Consider the following 18,985-nt stretch of genomic DNA (forward strand, 5'->3'; position numbering starts at 1 on the left):
AACAACAACAACAACAACTTATATTCATAATCAGAAGCTAGAATGAATTTAGAAATATACCCAACTACAAAGATAGATTAGAAAATATTTACCAAGCTCTAGCATGGATAAGAGCCATTTAACATTTAAAAGCAAAGAAAAATAATATCAGTGCAACTGACTATATGAAAACTAAAGTTCTATTTATGTAAACATTAGGATAAAGAAAAGAATTCTAGAGAACATAGTCACAGTGTGTGTGACAAAGTGCTGATAGAAGAGTTTAAACAAATTGGCTGAAGAAAAAAATGCTTCTAATAACGGAAAGTGACAGAGAACATAGAAATCACTAATAAGAAAATTATACTAGCAGAATAAGACTTTAATAAAATGTACAACTCACTAATTATCAAGTGACATAATCTAGTCATGAGGGATTATTTCTTTTGCTCAAAAAACAAGTGAAAAATTTTAGAGGCAGTATTAAAAACTGAGGAAGGTAGTCAAGATGGGCCTTCTTACACACACACACTAACAAATACTACTAGGCGACAGTGCAACATTGCAATTTGGCCGTAGGTACCAAGGCCCTTTAAAATGCTCTTATGTAAAAAAAAAAAAAAGCTCATTTTTTTTGACCTAGTAACTTTTCTTCTAGGAATATGTCAAAAGAAAAAAAAATCCTCAATTTCATAAAAAGCTATTTACTTTAAATGTTTGTCACAGAAATTTAAAATATTTTGATAAAATGCGAATACATAGAAAACTCAAGACAAACAACAAAAACCCAATAAAAGTCCAACAAAATGGAAATGATCAAGTATATTTTCAATGTGCATCTACTTGATTGTAGTTGTTGCTGTATGAGTCCTCTACAACTTGATGGCACTTAACAACAACAACACAGAGAGAGCTCAGTTTTGCCAATGAACACAAAGTGATGCTACCAAGCCAAAAGTGGCTGATTTTAATCTGTGGCACTCAGGCCTTGTTTTTGGTCAAACATTCTTCTAAGTGGCGTAGCACTGCTCTGTCCATTTGCTGTACAGAGGTAATTCGAGGTGGCTGTAATGCTAAACACTGTGACACTGGTGTGTGAAATTTGCTAATGGCTCCCCATGGTGAATGGTGTTTGGTGGAGCTTCCCAATTAAAACAAGCTTGCAAGCAGGAGTGGCATCCACTTCCAAAATGGCTTGTCTCCAGAAACTATGAACATGGAGACAAGACCAAAGTTATACAAGTGTCCAGGTCTTTTGTTCATAGGGTCGCTATGAGTCATCTATGGCTCGATCGCACTTAACAACAACATCTACTTGATAGATTCTCATATAGACATTTAAAATAGTGGTTATAGAAACTGGGAAAAGAAATAATAAGGCAAAAGTAAGTAAAAGAAAGTTTTAAGTAACATATGCATTCTACTATATTTTAAAATGAACAGGAAAATTCTTGGAATTGGGGATTCACCCCCATAGTGTATGTGTGTGTGTGTGTGTGTGTGTGTATGCACACACACACACACTTCATGTGCTATACATGTATGTAATTAAGATGAAAGATGAGTCAGTAGTGTCACAGGAAGACAGCAGTACAGAATCCCAGTTAATGGGGGCACACAAGTGGGATTCTTGGATGATATTATAAACATCTTTGGAATCAAGATTGCCAATTAAGGTTTTTTCCTCTATCCCTTGTAAAAGATGCTGTGTCCTGAAGTAAAACCCAGCTCTGAATCATTACTAAAATCTAGAAGAGACAAGAAAATTGATGAAAAATAGTGACTGTAGAGTAAATCTATCTATCACTTCCATTTTTTTAAAGAATCAGATTCTTGAGATCAACTACCTTTCAAACCCTGTATCTTAGTACTGACCTAGAATCCTATGACCCATTTGCTTCCCTGTGGTGCTTTCTCCTACTTCCCTGATGAGAGAGATGGGGAGACCAAGACCTAGGTAATCAGACATGATGACCTAAGATCACCTTAAATATTGAAGGGACTAGTGTCCCTGAGAGTTATAGAAAGCCCTCTTCTGTGAAGGGGATATGGAGGAGTAAGTTCCTCAGATGGAGAGTGTGGGCCACTTAAGCAATGTTTTAGAGTGTATTCTACTTAAGCTCTTTGATTTGGTCTCACAATACATATTTTAACTACATCCTACTCTCCTCCTTATTTCCTTCTTCTTTAATTCATTTTGTTCTCTCTGGATTTCTCTTTGTTTTCCTTATTTATTTTTTCATTGTAAAAATTCACCCCTGCTCTGTGTTGCTGGTACAAAAGGTTAACACATCCAGTTGTTAACCAGAAGTTGGAGGTTCTAGCCCACCCAGAAGCACTTCAGAAGGAAGACCAGGTGATTCACTTTAGAAAAATCAGCCATTAAAATTTCTATGGGTTCAGTTCTAATGTGACACACATTGTTGTTGCTGTTATGTGCCGTCGAGTCACTTGTGACTCATAGTGACCCTATGTACAACAGCCCTAAACCCTGTTCTATCCTGTGCTAATTGTACTGCCTCTGACACACCTACCTCCATTACCTCAGTCACTGAATCAATCCACCTCATAGAGGGTTTTCCCCTCCTGCACTGTCCCTCCACCTTCCCAAGCATGATGTCCTTCTCCAAGGACCTCTCCCTCCTTATAATATGTCCAAAGTATATCAGACGAAGCCCCAGAATCCTTGCCTCCAAAGACCAACCTGGTTTAACCCTCTCCAGGATGAATCTGTTTGTTTTCTTGGCAGTCCATGGTACATTAAATACTCTTCTCCAGCACCACAGCTCAAAGGCATCAATTCTCCTTCTATCCTTCCTAGTCATTGTCCAACTCTCCGATGCATAACAAGTAATTGCAAAGACCATAGCCTGTATCAGACTCACCTAGTCTCCAGAGTGACATCATTGCTCTTCAGTACCCTGGAGAGGTCCCTAACAGCAGACTTTCCCATCGCAATATGTTTTTTTAATTTCCTGGTTGTTGGTGCCAAGAGTGTTGACCGTAGAGCCAAGCAGACTAAAGTTGTTAACAATCTCAATTGCTTCCCCATCCATCCTGATGCTGCCAATTGGTCCAGTGGTGAGAATCTTTGTCTTCTTGACATTGAGCTTCAATCCATACTGAAGGCTACAGTCCTTGACCCTCTGCTGCAAGCATTTCAGGTCCTCCTCAGTTTCAGCAAGCAGGGTTGTGTCATCTGCATAATGCAGATAGTTAATTGATCTTCCACCAATCCTGACGCCACACTTCTCCTCATAGAGCCCAGCCTCTCAGATAATCTACTCTGCATACAGACACACATTGTTGTTGTTGTTGTTGTTAAGTGCCGTCGAATCGCAGGTGACTCATAGCGACCCTTTGAAGGAGAGTCATCAACGCTTGGGTGCCTTTCCTCCTCTCTCCAGTTTCATAGGGTTTCCGGAGGTAAGCTATCACGGAAGTGGATGCCACGCCTCCTTCCAACCTTGTAGGTTGCTTAAAATATACAGGTTGGGGTGTGTGTATGTGTGTGTGTGAGGAAAATGGGAAGGAACTAGTGTGTAAACAATGTTTTTGAATTTTGTAAATAAACTAGTATAAAAAGGGGGGGAAGTGAATTGGGGTGAAAGGGAAGGGAGAGAGGAGTAAAATGTGCAACAATGAAGAAATGAAAATCTGTTTCTGTAAACTTTTGATAAAAACACAATTAAAATAAGAAATTTTGTTAAAAGAAAGGTATAGGTTGGGTCCAACTTGATGATATCTGGTACTGGAAATGTGTTGGTAGTGTGTTAGACATTGTCCTTAGACACATCTTAGTTTAATGGAAAAGAGGGCTGGAATTACAATAGCATGCAAGAAGACAACTGAGACAATCAAGGACATGCAGAAAACAGTAGAAAAATATTTGAATTGGGAAAAAAGAGAGCTTTTTCTATTGAAAGTGCTTTCTGAAAGAGGAGATACTCAAACAGTATCCTGAGTCCTGTGTAGGTAAAGGGTAGTCCAGGTATTCTTATAGGACAGTGTATCTAGTTACTGAACTCAATGTGTGTTCATGCCCGGGTGTACAATCTTTAGTCAGTCAAACTTGTAATACAAGAGAACAAGAGAGAAAAGAGAAAGGAAGAGAAAGAAGGAAGAATAGATTCAGAAAATTAGGGGGAAAAGGAGAAGATAAAGAGAGAGAAAAAAAAACACACCAAAAAATAGGAATCATAGAAAGAGCTGAATTGAGTAATTTGCATCTCAGTCTTGGAAAACTCAAGTGATAGATTCTTGGCAAGATGACTCTTCTTTTTTTTTTTTTTTGTGGTACTGAGAATGAAGTTTATTAGGGAAATATGTTGGAGAAGAATATCTCACAATACAAGTCCAGGTTAAGTCTAGAAGTCCCAATACACAATTCCTCAATTAGTACAGGCTCCGGTTTCAGTTCAACAATCAAATCCAAATCACTCAGCAAGGTCTACCTCAGAGTAGTTGGAAATCAAGCATCCAACAAGAACATCACAGGACAGCAAGTAATAGATATTAGAGAGGATGTGACGAGAAAGGAACTCCTTTATTATTTTTTTTTTTATTTTTGAGAAAGGAACTCTTATACATAGTTTGTGGGGCTGTAAAATGGTGCAACCATTCTGGAAGACAGTTTGGCACTAACTAAAAAATCTGAACATAGAAATTCCATATGGCCCAGCTATTCCACTACTTGGAATATACCCTGAGAATATGAGAACTGAGGCACAAACTGAGATTCATACACCAATGTTCATAGCAGCATTAATCACCATTGCAAGAACATGGAAATAGTCCAAATATCCAACCATAAATGAATGGATTGGGAAATTTTGGTACATCACACAATGGAATACTATGCAGCACACAGGAACAATAACTTTGCAAATTATTACCTAACTTGGGAGGTACTGAAGACCATTATGCTGAGTGAACTAACTCAGTCCCACAAGGATAAATATTGTATAAAACCATTATTATAGAATGAGTATAAGGATGCAGGGTGGGAGGGGGGTTGGGGTGGGAAGGTGGGACAGGATGGAAGCAGTGGGATGTAGATGTTCAGAGGGAGGGGGGATTAATCATTGAGTTGTACAATTTGATGGGTTGGGTGTGAGGGAAATTGAAAGGATTTGTTTGAATTTGTATCGTATTTTGTAAATAAACTAGTGGGGGAAAATAAAGCACAAAAAATTAAAAAGAAAAGAAAAAAATAAAAGAACAGCAGAAACTTTTATGTATAGCCTTTTTTCTCAGGGCTCCTCTGGTTACATCTTGCAATAGTTTTTTCTACAGCAGTGCCACAGTCTCTCCCATCACCAGAGTCTTGCTCCAGTCTCCCTCAAGTCTTGGGCAGGCTTACTCTTGAGTTTTCCCCCATCCTTGGTTCTGCATTTAGAGAAGATGTGAACAAAATGGAGGTTTTATCCCTACCCTTCCTGAATTCACAGTTCTATTGAAGAGAAGACTGTGTCCAAAGGGAATAATAACTAAATATTGCCCATGCCAGGATGGAATGAGATCAAAGTGGGCCAATATAGACAAGTCTTTCTGGAGCAGGTGAATCTTAAGAGGACAGTTCTTAGATGAGAACTTTGCTGAATGGATAGAATCCTTCTTAAACATTGATTGGGTACAGTGTGTGGGGTCTACCTCTCGTCTACCTCTCTCGATGGCTGACCCTTTTGATATAAATTTCAGTGCACAAGATGCTGTTTCTGCAAGCTGTTCTACTGCTACTAGCCCTGCCCGATGGTGACACCGTAACCGAAGAGCCTGTGGTCCTGCCCTCCCCACCCAAAGAAGGTTGTGCTGGTTGGATGGCAGGTATCCCAGGACATCCTGGCCACAACGGAACTCCAGGCCGAGATGGCAGAGATGGCAAACCTGGAGAGAAGGGTGAAAAAGGAGATCCAGGTGAGGCTAGGTTCTTGGTTTCCTCCATCATAGTTCAGGCTTCCGGATAGAGGAAGGATCCATGGATGTACATGGGCATTGCTTTCTCCTAAGTCTTAGACACAGGAAGAATGGGAGGGTTTTTAATAAGACTTACAAGGTGGGATCAGTCCTTGGAGAGGGACATCATGCTTGGGAGGGTGGAGGGACAGCACAGGAGAGGAAGACCCTAGATGAGATGGATTGATTCAGTGACTGGGATAATGGGGATAGGTGTGTCAGAGATAATAAGATTGGCAAGGGATAGAGCAGGGTTTAGGGCTGTTGTACATTGGGTCGCTATGAGTCGCAGGTGACTCGAAGACACATAACAACAACAACAACAATAACAATAAGCAATCTGATGTGGGTTTGGAATTGGCCCTTAGTTCTAAAGCTGCTACAAGTGTACAGTTGTTATCTGGAGTAGTACATCTTAGTTACCTAGAGCGGCTGCAATACCACCAGCATCTAGTGTCTCATTCTTTGAGCATGCTCTCAGGAGGGGCCAGTCCCTGGAGGACATCAGCCTTGGAAAGGTTGAGGGTCAGCACTAAAGAGGAAGAGTGGCTGGAATGATGGACTTAAGCACAGCAGAGCTTGTGAGGATGGTGTAGGAGCGCGCAAAGTTTTATTCTGTTATGTGTAGGATTATTATCGATCAGAGCTGACTTAACATCTCTTAAGAAATATTGTTTTAATAGACAAAACTTACAGAATGCCACCCTGAGCAGAAGGCTTCCTCTCCCTGTCAGCTCTGAAGATAAGGGCTCTGAAAGTCCTTATCTCTGTTTCTCCTTCCTCCTTCCTTGGAGATGCTTGGAGACCTCCATAGGTCTTGGCATCTGTCTCCTTTGTTCAATTGCTTTTTTGTTCTCTCTTATATTTCAGGAGAGAGTTACCCAAGGTGGGCACTACACAGTTCTGCTTCATAAACAAAGCAAACACTGCTCAATCCCAAACGGGATTCTAAACACAGACATAAAAGATAAGATTTACAACGTGTAATTTTGGGAGACACAATTTAATCCATAATGATCCTCCAGCTGTGAGACTTGGTGCTACCTCTGTAATTAAATAGTCTTTGGTGTTGCCCTAGCCCCCCTCCTTGCCTAGACCCATTTCCATCCCATTCATATTCTGTTTCCAGTCTGTTCATATTTCCACACTTCATCCTTTTCATGGAATTCTTATTTAATTCAATGACATTCAGTTGCACTTGTCTTGCATCTCCTGCAGGACACAGTTGCTGCTCTTAGAAAACTTTCAGTGTGCTTAAGGGATGTGTTTAGTACACAAGACCATCAAAGGTTGCTATAAAAACATTAGCTCCAAACTGAATGGGAGGAAAAAAAGAAGCCAAATGAGTGACAATAAGAGAAAGTGCACTAAATACTGAACTAGGTTAATAATGAAGGCTTTAAGGATGAAGGAGGGTTTGAGCTGAACAGAATAGAGGAAAGAGCATATCCCAGACAGAAGGAAAGAAAAGAAAACTTAAGCTAACACTTAAAGGCTGTTGGTGGTTGGCAGGGCTGAGGGAGCATTCTGCAAGCATATAGAAAATAAGGTTGGAAATGAACTTACAGACATCACCCTCTGGGCTATTCTGTGGGGCAGGTGGAAGGAGGAGGTGACATTCCTTCCTTTTTGGGAGATTTTAATTGTTCTCAGGTAAGTCAAGCATTTTGCAGGAGGGCATCTCAGGAACAGTGCTGTAGGTGGAAGCCAGCCTAGGCAGGTGTTCTGTTCCTTGTGGTCACTGAAATCTTCTCATCTCTAGGTCTTAGTGGTCCTAAGGGTGACTCTGGAGACACTGGAGTGACTGGAGTTGAAGGACCCCGAGGCTTTCCAGGAATTCCAGGCAGAAAAGGAGAACCTGGAGAAAGTGCTTATGTATACCGCTCGGCATTCAGCGTGGGCCTGGAAAACAGAGTCGCTGTTCCCAATGTTCCCATTCGCTTCACCAAGATCTTCTACAACCAGCAAAACCACTATGATGGTACCACTGGCAAATTTCACTGCAACATTCCTGGGCTGTACTTCTTCACCTATCACATCACAGTCTACCTGAAGGATGTGAAGGTCAGCCTTTTCAAGAAGGACAAGGCGGTGCTCTTCACCTATGACCAGTACCAGGACAAGAATGTGGACCAGGCCTCTGGCTCTGTGCTTCTGCAACTAGAAGTGGGTGACCAAGTCTGGCTCCAGGTATACGGAGACGGGGAGCAGAATGGGCTCTATGCAGATAATGTCAATGACTCCACCTTCACAGGCTTCCTTCTCTACCATGACACCAACTGATGGTCCTCATCTCAGTCTCTCCCTAGACCAACTCAAAGGTTTTTAGGATAGGCAGGAGATTGACTGTAATACCTAGTCAGAATACTCTGAGTATTATTAATTCATTTACTCATTCAGTCATTAAATGTTTTTATTTTGTTCTGTATTTAATCATACATTTTCAATCCTGAAGAAGATGTGATCCTTGACCTCAAGGATTTTATTATGTTGTAGCTATAAAATAAAAATTTACTTTGGAGTTTCTCATCCAGTCAGTCATGACCGACAAAACCAAGTATTTGACAATGCTATTTTGTGCTCATTGGTTCTCCGCCCATTCCACCCCTTCCACCTCCCCTTTACAGCTCCAATTCTGAGGATGCAAGTGTTAAATGAATGTGAAACCAAATGATTTAAGAGACAGACTGGGAAATCAAACCCAAGATCTTAGACTCTTTCCATGAGACTCTGCTTTTGTTTCTTGACTTGTTTGTTTGTTTTAAAAGCATATGGACTCTTGGAGGTAACAACATAAGGGTCTTTTCCCAAATCCACAAAACCAAATCCCACTCATTGCCACCAAGTCAGTTCTGACTCATGATGACACTCCATCAACTTCCTAAGGCTGTAAATCTTTGTGGAGACTTTATTTTTCACCTGCTGAACAGGTGGTTGTTTGAACCACTGGCCTACCAATTAGCAGCTAACTCATTACACACAATGCCACGTTGAGTTGACCAGTTGTTGTTGTTGTTGTGTGCCATCAAGACAGAACTGAATGAGAGCTGAGCCTCTTCCCCATCTTTCACCCATGGAGCAGCTGGTGGATTTGAACTGTGTGCCTTTGGGATTGTAGTGAAACTTCTTACCACGAGGCCACCAGAGTTCCCGTAAGTTCACCAGAAGGTCCCTGGATTTGCATTCATCATAGTAGCCTTCCCCATAGTAGAGATTCTTCAGAGAAAATAGTTCTATGAAGTCCCACCTCAGCTAGACATCTCTTTGTTCCTGGTACTACTCTGTACTTTCTCTTCCCTTTATTTCTCATATTCTTCCCACCAGCCTGGGAATCTATCTCCACTCCTTGTGCTGACTGAAATCCTCCCTGTCCCTCAAAGCTTCCTGGTCAGGAAGTTCCTCAGGTGTGCTATCTCTTTCCTGCAAACCTTCCTAGCACACCATGGCCTTTGTGCCACTCTACATCTTACCCCGGTGATGGTGCTGAGTGTATGAGACCTCTCTTCTACCACGCTGGGAACAACTCGTGGGGAAGGGCTGCACTTACTTCACCTCTGAACCCCTTGCAAGAGTGTGATGAATGCTTAGGAAGAGAAGTCTCTTGACTTACCAGTTTCAGTATTTCTATGTATAGAAAATGTATAACACATATTTTGCCACAGAAACATTTTCACTTCAGAAATTCTATGACAGTAAGACTAGATAGTTTGAATCTTTCCCACCAAGTTTACTAAGGATGGTGGTGCTTTCCAGAGCACTTGAAGAATTTTCCATCAGTGAGGTAACAAGAACCTGAAAAGCAAGCTGAAGGAGGAAATTGGAAGTTAATGTTTCCCTCAGTGCCAACAGAGAGATGGGGTCCCTGAACTCACTCTTGTTCTCTATAACTTCATGAGGTGTCTGATGGTGTTGGCGTTAAACATCCCCACAGGAGACAGTTGCTTTTGTGATGCTCTCAGTTGGAACAAAATAAAAATCTAATAGTATTTTGTAAAATGGAAAAATAAATGGAAAAATCTACTATTTGTTTATAGTTTCAAATTCTGGATAATCTCCCTTTTCTATGTGATTATTAATGCCAGATAAAAAAAATTTTTCTTTCATAATGCTTGTATAGAGAAATAAAGATACTAACCTTAAAAGTGAAACACTTACTTTATCTGACTTTTGTTTCCATTATTTTCTTTTTTTTCCATTGTAAAAAAAACCATGCATGGGGATCCAATGGGGTTAGGGGTGGGAGCAGAAGGGTGAGGATGGGGTAAGGATGAAATCACAGGATTGCACAATTTGGTGGGTGGAGGGAGTGCATAAAGGAAATGAGAAAGATCTGGCAGGGACCAGAAAAGAAAAGACAGGGTAATGGTGGGCATAGTTCAATAGTGATTTTTTTTTTCTTTTTACAAAGAGATTGTCTTTTTTTATTTGTGGGTTTCCCATTTGGGAATAGGGGCACAAACTCTCTGACTGCTTCATGCTGAACAGGAGAGTTGAGATGAAGGGAAAGGGGAGCCCACTTTAACACTTTATTGGTGGTCTTAAATTGAAACTGCTTTCCTTCTTGTTCAGGTAGAAGATTTTCATGTTTTCTGCCCTCTGGACTGCAAGGTGTTTATGTGAGTGAGTCCAGTGAAAGTGGCTGGCTGAACTTTGAGGATCCCTCCACCTTCACTTCCTTAGCTGGTAGTTGTATTTACTTTTTGTCTCTGGAACTGACCTCAAAGTTCACGTTCTGGAACAAGTCTCAGTGTTCAGATTACCTATAGGAAATGGAGCAAACCTAGAGAGAACAAATTTGTGAGTTACAAAGAAAAGGGTTTTGGAGGTGTTACTTACAGGTGAACTGGAGGAGGAGATGAAAGAAAGTGGCTTAGAAAAATTTCCTCATAGACATCTGGTGGCTTTCCCTAGGGGCCAGGCAGCTCTCCCCAGGGGCCAGGCAGCTCTCCCTTGGGACTTGGCAGCTCTCCCTAGGGCCCTGCTGGCTCTCCCTGCCCAAAGCTCTTCTGAGGTCTCAACCTTGCTCTCTACTGGGGACAGCGACTGGCTGGGGACAGTGCTTCTTCTGGCTCTAGCACCACCATTATTGCCCCTTCCTCTCTGCTAGGTGGTCGAATCATAACTTGAAGTAGGTATTATTCCTTTCCCCTTCCACAAATGGAGAAAGGGCTTCCAGAGTGGTGAATGGACCTGCTCAAGGTTGAAAAAGTAATAAAGGCAGGAGAACAAGGACTCAAACCAAGATTGTCTGAAGGCAGGCCAGGAGGCAGTAAACCCCACGCAATGCTCAGGTCAGCCACCTTCATCTGCCTCTGCAAACAAAATCCTGCTGAAGATAATTTTCAAAATGACCAGAAGAGTACTCTCAAGCTGCACGCCTGCTGGGTGTCCACACGCATGGGGCACTTCCTGCTGGCTGGATGCTCACGGGGAGATTCACCGGGTGCTTCCTGCTGTGCTTCCCACTGTCTATTTTTTTTTAAAATAGTGAATTTTACTCAGTTTTTGTGAATACACAGCAGAACACCCATTCATCAATTTTCCCCCCTACATTTTAGTAACATTGATGGCATTTTTTCAAGTTGTACAACCTTTTGGAATAGATCCTTTCCCATCAACACAAATCCACCAGTCCCCTAAGTTTTCTACGTTATCTTTTGGGTTAATCTTAATGTGATCATGTTTGTTCCTGAAAAAAAAACAAAACAAAACAAAACAAAAAACAAACAAACAAAAAAACAACAAACCCACAATGCTCAAAGTAGAAATTCTTTATTAATTAAGCCAAACTATCAGGTTGTTAATCCAAGAGTCATTAGTCAGAATCTACCAGATGTTCAGAGGGCCAAAGATGATTAGTCACCTCCCTTCAAGATTTACAGCCTTGAAAATCTGATGGAGGGTTGCCATGAGTTGGAATCAACTAGATGACGATGGGTTTTGTTTGATCATATATTGTTAGGTTTAAAGAAGACTGCAGAAGTTACTTTTGGTTTAAGGTTTAAGGAGTATTTCAGAGCAATATTTTCAGGAATTTTTCTAGCTCCAAAAGCTCCAGGAAATCTACATTCCATAAGAATTTGAAATTACCTTCTGCTTTTGTCCATTTTTGATCAGGATTTTTCTGTATAATTGGTGATCAAAATATTTATTTATTTATGGTAGCCAGGCACCCCCAGTTCTGGTCTCATGGCAAAGAAGGCAGTTGTTCAGAGAGGAAACTAACCATGCCTTCCATTTCCTCCTATTATTCCTGACTCTGGGCCCACAATAAGCACCCATGGGAGTTAATTGTTGCTGTGTTGTCAGGTACCATCAAGTCAACCTCCACTTACAGCAACCCTATGAACAACAGAACTGCAACTTGCGACATCCACACAATGTCTGTCATACTCAAGTCTGTTGGTGTAGTTACCTTGTTAACTCATCTTGCTGACGCTCTGCCTTTGTCAGTATGATGCCTCTCTCCAAGAACTAGTTCATCCTGAAACTATGCCCAAAGTAAGTAAAGTGAAGTCTCACCATCCTTGTCTCTAAAAAATGCTTTGTTTCAGTTCCTTTAAGAGTTCTGTTGGTTCTTTTGGCAGTTCATGGCATTTTTAATAGTGTTCATGAATATCACAATGCAAAGGCATTGATTATTCCTCTATTATCCTTATTCATTGTCCAACTTTCAGATGTATAGAAGCAATTGAAAACATCAGAGTTCAGATCAGGTGTACCTTAGTCATTAAACTAGCATTCTTGCTCATGAGCACTTTGGAGAGGTCTTTGACAGCAGGTTTTCCCAATGAAAAAAGTCTTTTGATTTACTACTGCCATAATCATTGATTGTGGTTCCAAGTAAAAGGAAATAGTTGACAACTTCAATCTTTTCTCCATCGATCTTGGTGTTGCATATTGACCCAGTTCTTGATATTGAGATTTAATTCATATAGTAGGTTCTCTTCAATATGGATACAGTTTTTTGTCTTCTTGAGTAAGTGCTTTAACTCTTCTTCACTTTCTGTGATCAAAGTTGTGCAGGTTGTTGATGAGTCTTCCTCTGATCCTAATGCAACATTCTTTTTCATAAAATCTGGCTTTGTGATTGTTTTTTCCAGTATACAGATTAAACAGGTGTAGAGAAAGGTTATAGCTCTGATGCGTACCTTTCCTGATTTTAAATAATATTGTTTTCTCTTGATTTGTTTACACAATAACTTCTTAGTCCTGGTAGAAGTTTCATATGAGCACAATTAAATGGTCTGGAATTCTCATTCTTCTCCATATTAGTCATAACTTATTATAATCCATACCAGCAGACCAGCAAATAAGTATATTTCCATAGTCAAGAAAATACAGTAAAATAAAAGTAAGTATCCTTTTGGTATTGTCTTGATTTCAGTCATGATGTATCTGACATCAACAATGATATTCTTCATTCCATGGAATCTTCTAAATCCAGCTTCAATTTTTGGCAGTTACAACTCTTTTTAAATAACCTTCAGCAAGATTTTGCTTGCATGTGATATTGCTTGATAATTTCTACATTCTGTTGTACCATCTTTTTGAGAATGGAAACAAATGTGAGACTCTTCAAATCAGTCTGCTAGATAGCTGTCTTCCAAATTTCTTGGCATAGATTAGAGAGGATGACTAGGCCTGCATTATTAGTTTGTTGAAACATGCCAATTTATTATTCCATAAATTCCTGGAGCTTTATTTTCTCCCAATGCCTTCAGTGCACCTTGAATGTCTTCTTTCTTTTCCCTTGGTTTTAATTGTAGACTGCATCAGGAAATAGCTCAGTGTTGCTATTTGAAATTGCTTGCTATGCATCTGAAAGTTGGACAATGCATAAAGATGACAGAAGAAGAGATGCCTTTGCATTGTGGCATTGGTAAAGAGTGCTAAACATGCCATGCACTACCAAAAGAACCCACAAATCTGTCTTGAAGTACAGTTAGAGTGTTCCATAGAGGCAAGCATAGTAACACTTCATCTCACTTACTTTGGACATATTTTCAAGAACAGTCGGTGCTTAGAGAGAGACATCATGCTGAGAAAGACTGAAGGTCAGTGAGAGAAGAGCCTCAATGAGATAAATTTACACAGTGACTACCAAAATGGACAGAGACTATGAGGATCTCACAGGCTAGGGCAAGGTTCAAATCTGTTGTTCATAGGGTCACTTGTTGTTGTTATGTGCCGTCGAGTCGTTTGTGACTCATAGCAACCCTATGCACAACAGCCCTAAACCCTGCTCTATCCTGCGCCAACCACACCGCCTCTGACAACACCCATCCCGATTACCCCAGTCACTGAATCAATCCATCTCATAGAGGGTCTTCCCCTCCTGCGCTGTCCCTCCACCCTCCCAAGCATGATGTCCGTCTCCAAGGACCCGTCCATCCTGGCAACATGTCCAAAGTATGTCAGACGAAGCCCCAGAATCCTTGCCTCCATGGAGGAGCTTGGTTTAATCCTTTCCAAGATGAATCTGTTTGTTTTCCTGGCAGTCCATGGTACATTCAGTACCCTTCTCCAGCACCACAACAAAAGCATCCACTCTCCTTCTGTCCTCCCTAGTCATTGTCCAACTCTCTGATGCATAACAAGCGATTGCAAAGACCATGGCCTGTATCAGGCACACCTTAGTCTCCAGAGAGACACTGTTGCTCCTGAGTACTTTAGAGAGGTCCCTAACAGCAGACTTTCCCATCGTGATACGCTTTTTGATTTCCTGACTGCTGGTACCAAGAGTGCTGACTGTGGGTCACTATGATTCACCTAATAACAACAACATACTTTGGGGCTTCAAAATTCCAATACACACACATTTTTTCCAGACTATTTCTCTCTATCTCTAGGAGTTTTCCCTGTTCTGGAGTCTACTTTGTCTATAATAAGTTGAAGGAGCCAGAAAGGGTTAATAAAGAAACAGTCTGCACACAGATGTCTCTTTGGCCTTCCTCAATCTGAATGGGGAGTGTATGTGTCCTTGAGTCTGCAAACAGATGGGGACCTTAGACACTTGCATACAAGGTCCGAGAATATTCCTTATTCCAAGGCATAGTCTTACTCCTTCTGGTGAACAGAGATATGGAAGCAAGAAAGATGCCGTGAGAATATTCTGTGATAAGCAAGTCTAAACAGGTCTAGTTTCTGATAAATAAGTATTCCCTCAAATCATGAGTGCCTGCACGTAGACTGTTTTTGGATGACTATAAAATAATAAACGAGCCAGGCCTAGGGGTCTGCAGTTCTTGCCCTGTGTGTGTGAGTGTGTGTTTCTTTGGTGCAGTCTTGTCTTGTCTTCTGTGTGTGTCTGTCTCTTTCTGTTCATTTCTCCCAGAAAAAAGTGTTGCAGATTGCAACAATAAGTTTAGTCATTTTCACTTTCTTCTGCTTAGGGCTTGCAAGTCATATCTTTTCCCCATAATTTTATCTAAAATTACAGCAAAAAATCAATTATTTAAAAAACCCATTAATTCTAAAAAAAAATAAAATAAATAAAACCTAGAGTTTCTTCTGTACTACCTATGTTTGTTGTTAACGGCCCTGTCTCATTTCCAACTGGTGGTCATCCTATGTGGGCAGAGGAGAACTGCTCTGTAGAATTTTAAAGCTGGGACCTTTCAGAAAGAGACAATCACCTGACTGATCTTTCAAGAAGCTTCAGGGTGGATTTGAACCTCTAACATTTTGATATAACTTTCACCACCTACGGATTCCCTCTATCAGGCAGAAGGTTTCCCTTTTCCTGGTCTTCTGACTCACAAGACATTATCTTCTCAGAGACTTCTCTCACTGACCTCATCTGCTGCAAAATCCAGGACTCAACCTGCTGTTAGATCATTCCTGGCACAAAAAGCACTGTCTCCCTGACAAAGCACGACAGCTACAGATTGTCACACTTTCATTATAATTTCTAATCTATAATTATTTCATTTTCAGACCCCTCAAATTTGACTTTTTGTACTTTTTAGTGGTTTTAGTTGTAATCCGTGAGAGAGATAGGCTGTAACTGGTTTACTCCATCTCTACTGATAGCTGTTGTCCCATGACATTTCCAATGAAAGGACAAGAGTAGGAGTTTGGGGGAATGGGAGGAACCCTGACAAGTCATATAATTTATTCTGAAGCAGACAGGAGTCAAAGAAAACAAGTGCAGACTTGAGATGAACTATTATTTTTTAAAATAAATTTTTTATTTTACACTGGTTTACTTACAAAGTTCGTATATATTGTTTTTCACACCGGATCTTTCCCATTTTCTTTACCTTCTACCCATAAAATTGTACGACCGTATGATTACACCCCCTTCCTACCCTCACCTATCCTCACTCCTCTGCTCCCACCCACCTTCCTCCTCTTGGATCCTCATACATGTTCTACAATAATGGTCTTATACAGTATTTATCCTTATGGGACTGAGTTAGTTCACTTAGCAGAATGCTCTCCAGTCCCTCCCAAGTTAAGTAATTACAAAATCATTGCTCCTGCATGATGCGTAGTACTTGAGATGAAACATTCTTGAAGAGGAAACATAGAGAGTTCCAGAAAATCCTTGACCAGGGAAGCCTGTGGCTAAGTCCTGCCTTGTTTGTAACTGTGTCTCTGGTGCTCCCTGTCTGCAGTGATTAGAGCCACACAACGTGCCAGAGGTTGAAGCTGTCAATATGACTCTACAACCTCACAGCATGAATATTTATGCCCAGATTCAGAAATTTTATTTAGGCAGTGTTTTACTTAGTAATGTTTGATAATATCTAAGTATTTTTTGAGGGGAGAGTATCTACATTTTTAGGAATGATTGTCCATAACAGATTCCTCCCCCACACTTGATCCTTTTAGTTTCTACTCAAGCATTTTTATAGGGAGTGAAGACAATTTTGAACCAAATTCACCATTTATACAGTTTTAAAGAAGTAAAAGAAACTGTGAAAAATGAAAGTTTCTTCATGTTTGTAGTTGTATGTCTTCACAAGAGTGGTATAAAGTGGATCACAGCTCTTCTCCTGGGATGCTGCTCCTCAGGGACCTTACCATTGCTCTGCTGCAAGGTGCCAAGGCCTGTGTGACATGGCCTGCCCTGGAAGGTCTTCCAGCCACTGCTTCCTCAGCATCTGCTAACGGCTGTGCCCAACTCAGGTGCACTCATCCCCTGGCCAGTGACAGAACAACTGCCTGCCCAGCTGAGAGGCTGAAGTTTCACCAGCCAGCTGCCATCCCCACTGTCCAGCTCCAGAAGCACCAATATCACAGGCACTTTGGGGGAAACACTGCTGTCCAACTACACCACACAGGACTCCTTAAGCTTAAGCAGAAGGGGCCGGGAGAAGATCAATCTGGGACGAGATGCCATTGCTGGAAGGGAATAGCAGGCTTCCTGGTTTGTCATTCAGATACTTGGGGGAAACACTGCTACCAGGCCCTCAGGCCTGCAGCCTCTGTCCAAAAAGGGAGCACAAATATACAGGTCCTTCACAAAACATTTTCATATTCTGGGTCACAATATAGTTACAACAATGCAACATCTAGTAAGAAAAAGACTCACATAAGGTCAAGAAAGCAGCAATCTGCCTCAGTCATTATGAAAAAACAAAATAACCCTTCTTCTAAAAAAGTAGACCCAATAAACATCCTAGATAGAGAGAACCAGAAGAAATTGATTTGGAGTTATTTATATAGCTACAGAAGAAGATGGAAATGATGGAAGAAACAATGGAAGCCTTTAAGAGAGCAAATACCACAGAGACAGCAATCCAGAAGAAATATATTGATGAAGAACAGCTTGAAAAGCTATGGAAGAAAATTCAAATATGGAAGAAAGAATTGACAGCATGGATAAAGAGGTACAAGAATGTAAAAAATCATCACAAGACAGAGAGGGCAGAAACAACACAGTACTGGAAATAACATAAAAGCCTGAATATGCAGTCCAGAATATTAAGACTGAAGTGTCTAACATGCTGGTAGGACAAAAAAAGTAGAAATAAAGAGATAGAACAGAGAATGAGTGAGCTGGAAGACAAGAACCTCTGGAAATATAGTAGAAGAAAAATAATAAATCAGAAGTAAAGAAAATGAAGAAAACATCAGAATCATGTAGGATGATATCAAAAGGAGCAACATATGTATGTTTGGAATTCCAGACTACGGGAGTGACAGGGAAATCACTGAGAAAATTGTGGAAGAAGTACTAGAAGAAAACTTCCCAGGCATTTTGAGACATGGGGAAATCCATATTCAAGAAGAACAGCAAGCAGCAAAAAAGAAAAAAATATAAAAAAAAAAAACAAGACATATCACAGTAAAATTTTCCAAATGAAAAAATAAGGATAGAATTCTAAAAACAACACAAGAAAAACAGTCACCTTCAAAAGGGAAACAATTAGATTAAGCTCTGATTTCTCAGCAGAAAACATGCGAGCCAGAAAACAGGATGACATATATAGAAAGTTGAAAAAAAAATTGCCAGCCAAAAATCCTAGACCCAATAAAGATCTCCATTAAATATGAAGGTGAAATTAGACTCTTTGCAGAAAAGAAGGAATTTGTGAAAACAAGACCAAAACTACAAGAAATTTTAAGTAAAAACCTTTATATGGATATGCCAAAGGAAAGTACATGGACTGTAGTGACTAGAAACAACAGAAAAAGAAACACAACAAAATGGCAACAGTAAAACCTGGCCTGACAATGTTGTTGTTTTTGTTGACTGCCTTCAAGTCCAGCGTGACTTATAGCGACCCTATGAACAAAAGGCCTGAAGCCCCTCTACAATTATCAACATTTATCAAAGTTCGTAGAGTTTCCAGGGTTATGCTATTTAGGAAGTGGATGCCACTTCTGCTTCCAATATTGCCTGACAATAATCATACTTAATGTAAGTGGGCTAAATGGACCAATTAAGAGAAAAACAGCAGAAGAATGAATTTTAAAAAACCAACATCAAAACACAAAAAAACCAAAAAACCAAAGCCCATCAATATGTTGCTTAGAAAGATACACATCATAGAGAAGTGTACTCAGGGTGGGGGGTGGGGAAAGGGACGTGGGAATT

The 18,985-nt window shown here is 40.5% G+C and overlaps 1 protein-coding gene across 1 annotated transcript; it reads left to right on the plus strand.

Annotated features, from left to right (window-relative positions):
* Positions 1–5,687: 5,687 nt before the first annotated feature.
* Positions 5,688–8,217, plus strand: ADIPOQ (adiponectin, C1Q and collagen domain containing). Its single transcript, XM_006884108.1, has 2 exons — positions 5,688–5,895; positions 7,697–8,217. Exons 1-2 carry the CDS (start codon positions 5,688–5,690, stop codon positions 8,215–8,217), a joined length of 729 nt encoding a protein of 242 aa, XP_006884170.1.
* Positions 8,218–18,985: the final 10,768 nt, after the last annotated feature.

Source organism: Elephantulus edwardii, unplaced genomic scaffold (genome assembly GCF_000299155.1).
Source record: "Elephantulus edwardii isolate Elephantulus edwardi_28Jun2011 unplaced genomic scaffold, EleEdw1.0 scaffold00031, whole genome shotgun sequence".
NCBI classification, from domain to species: Eukaryota; Metazoa; Chordata; class Mammalia; order Macroscelidea; family Macroscelididae; genus Elephantulus; species Elephantulus edwardii.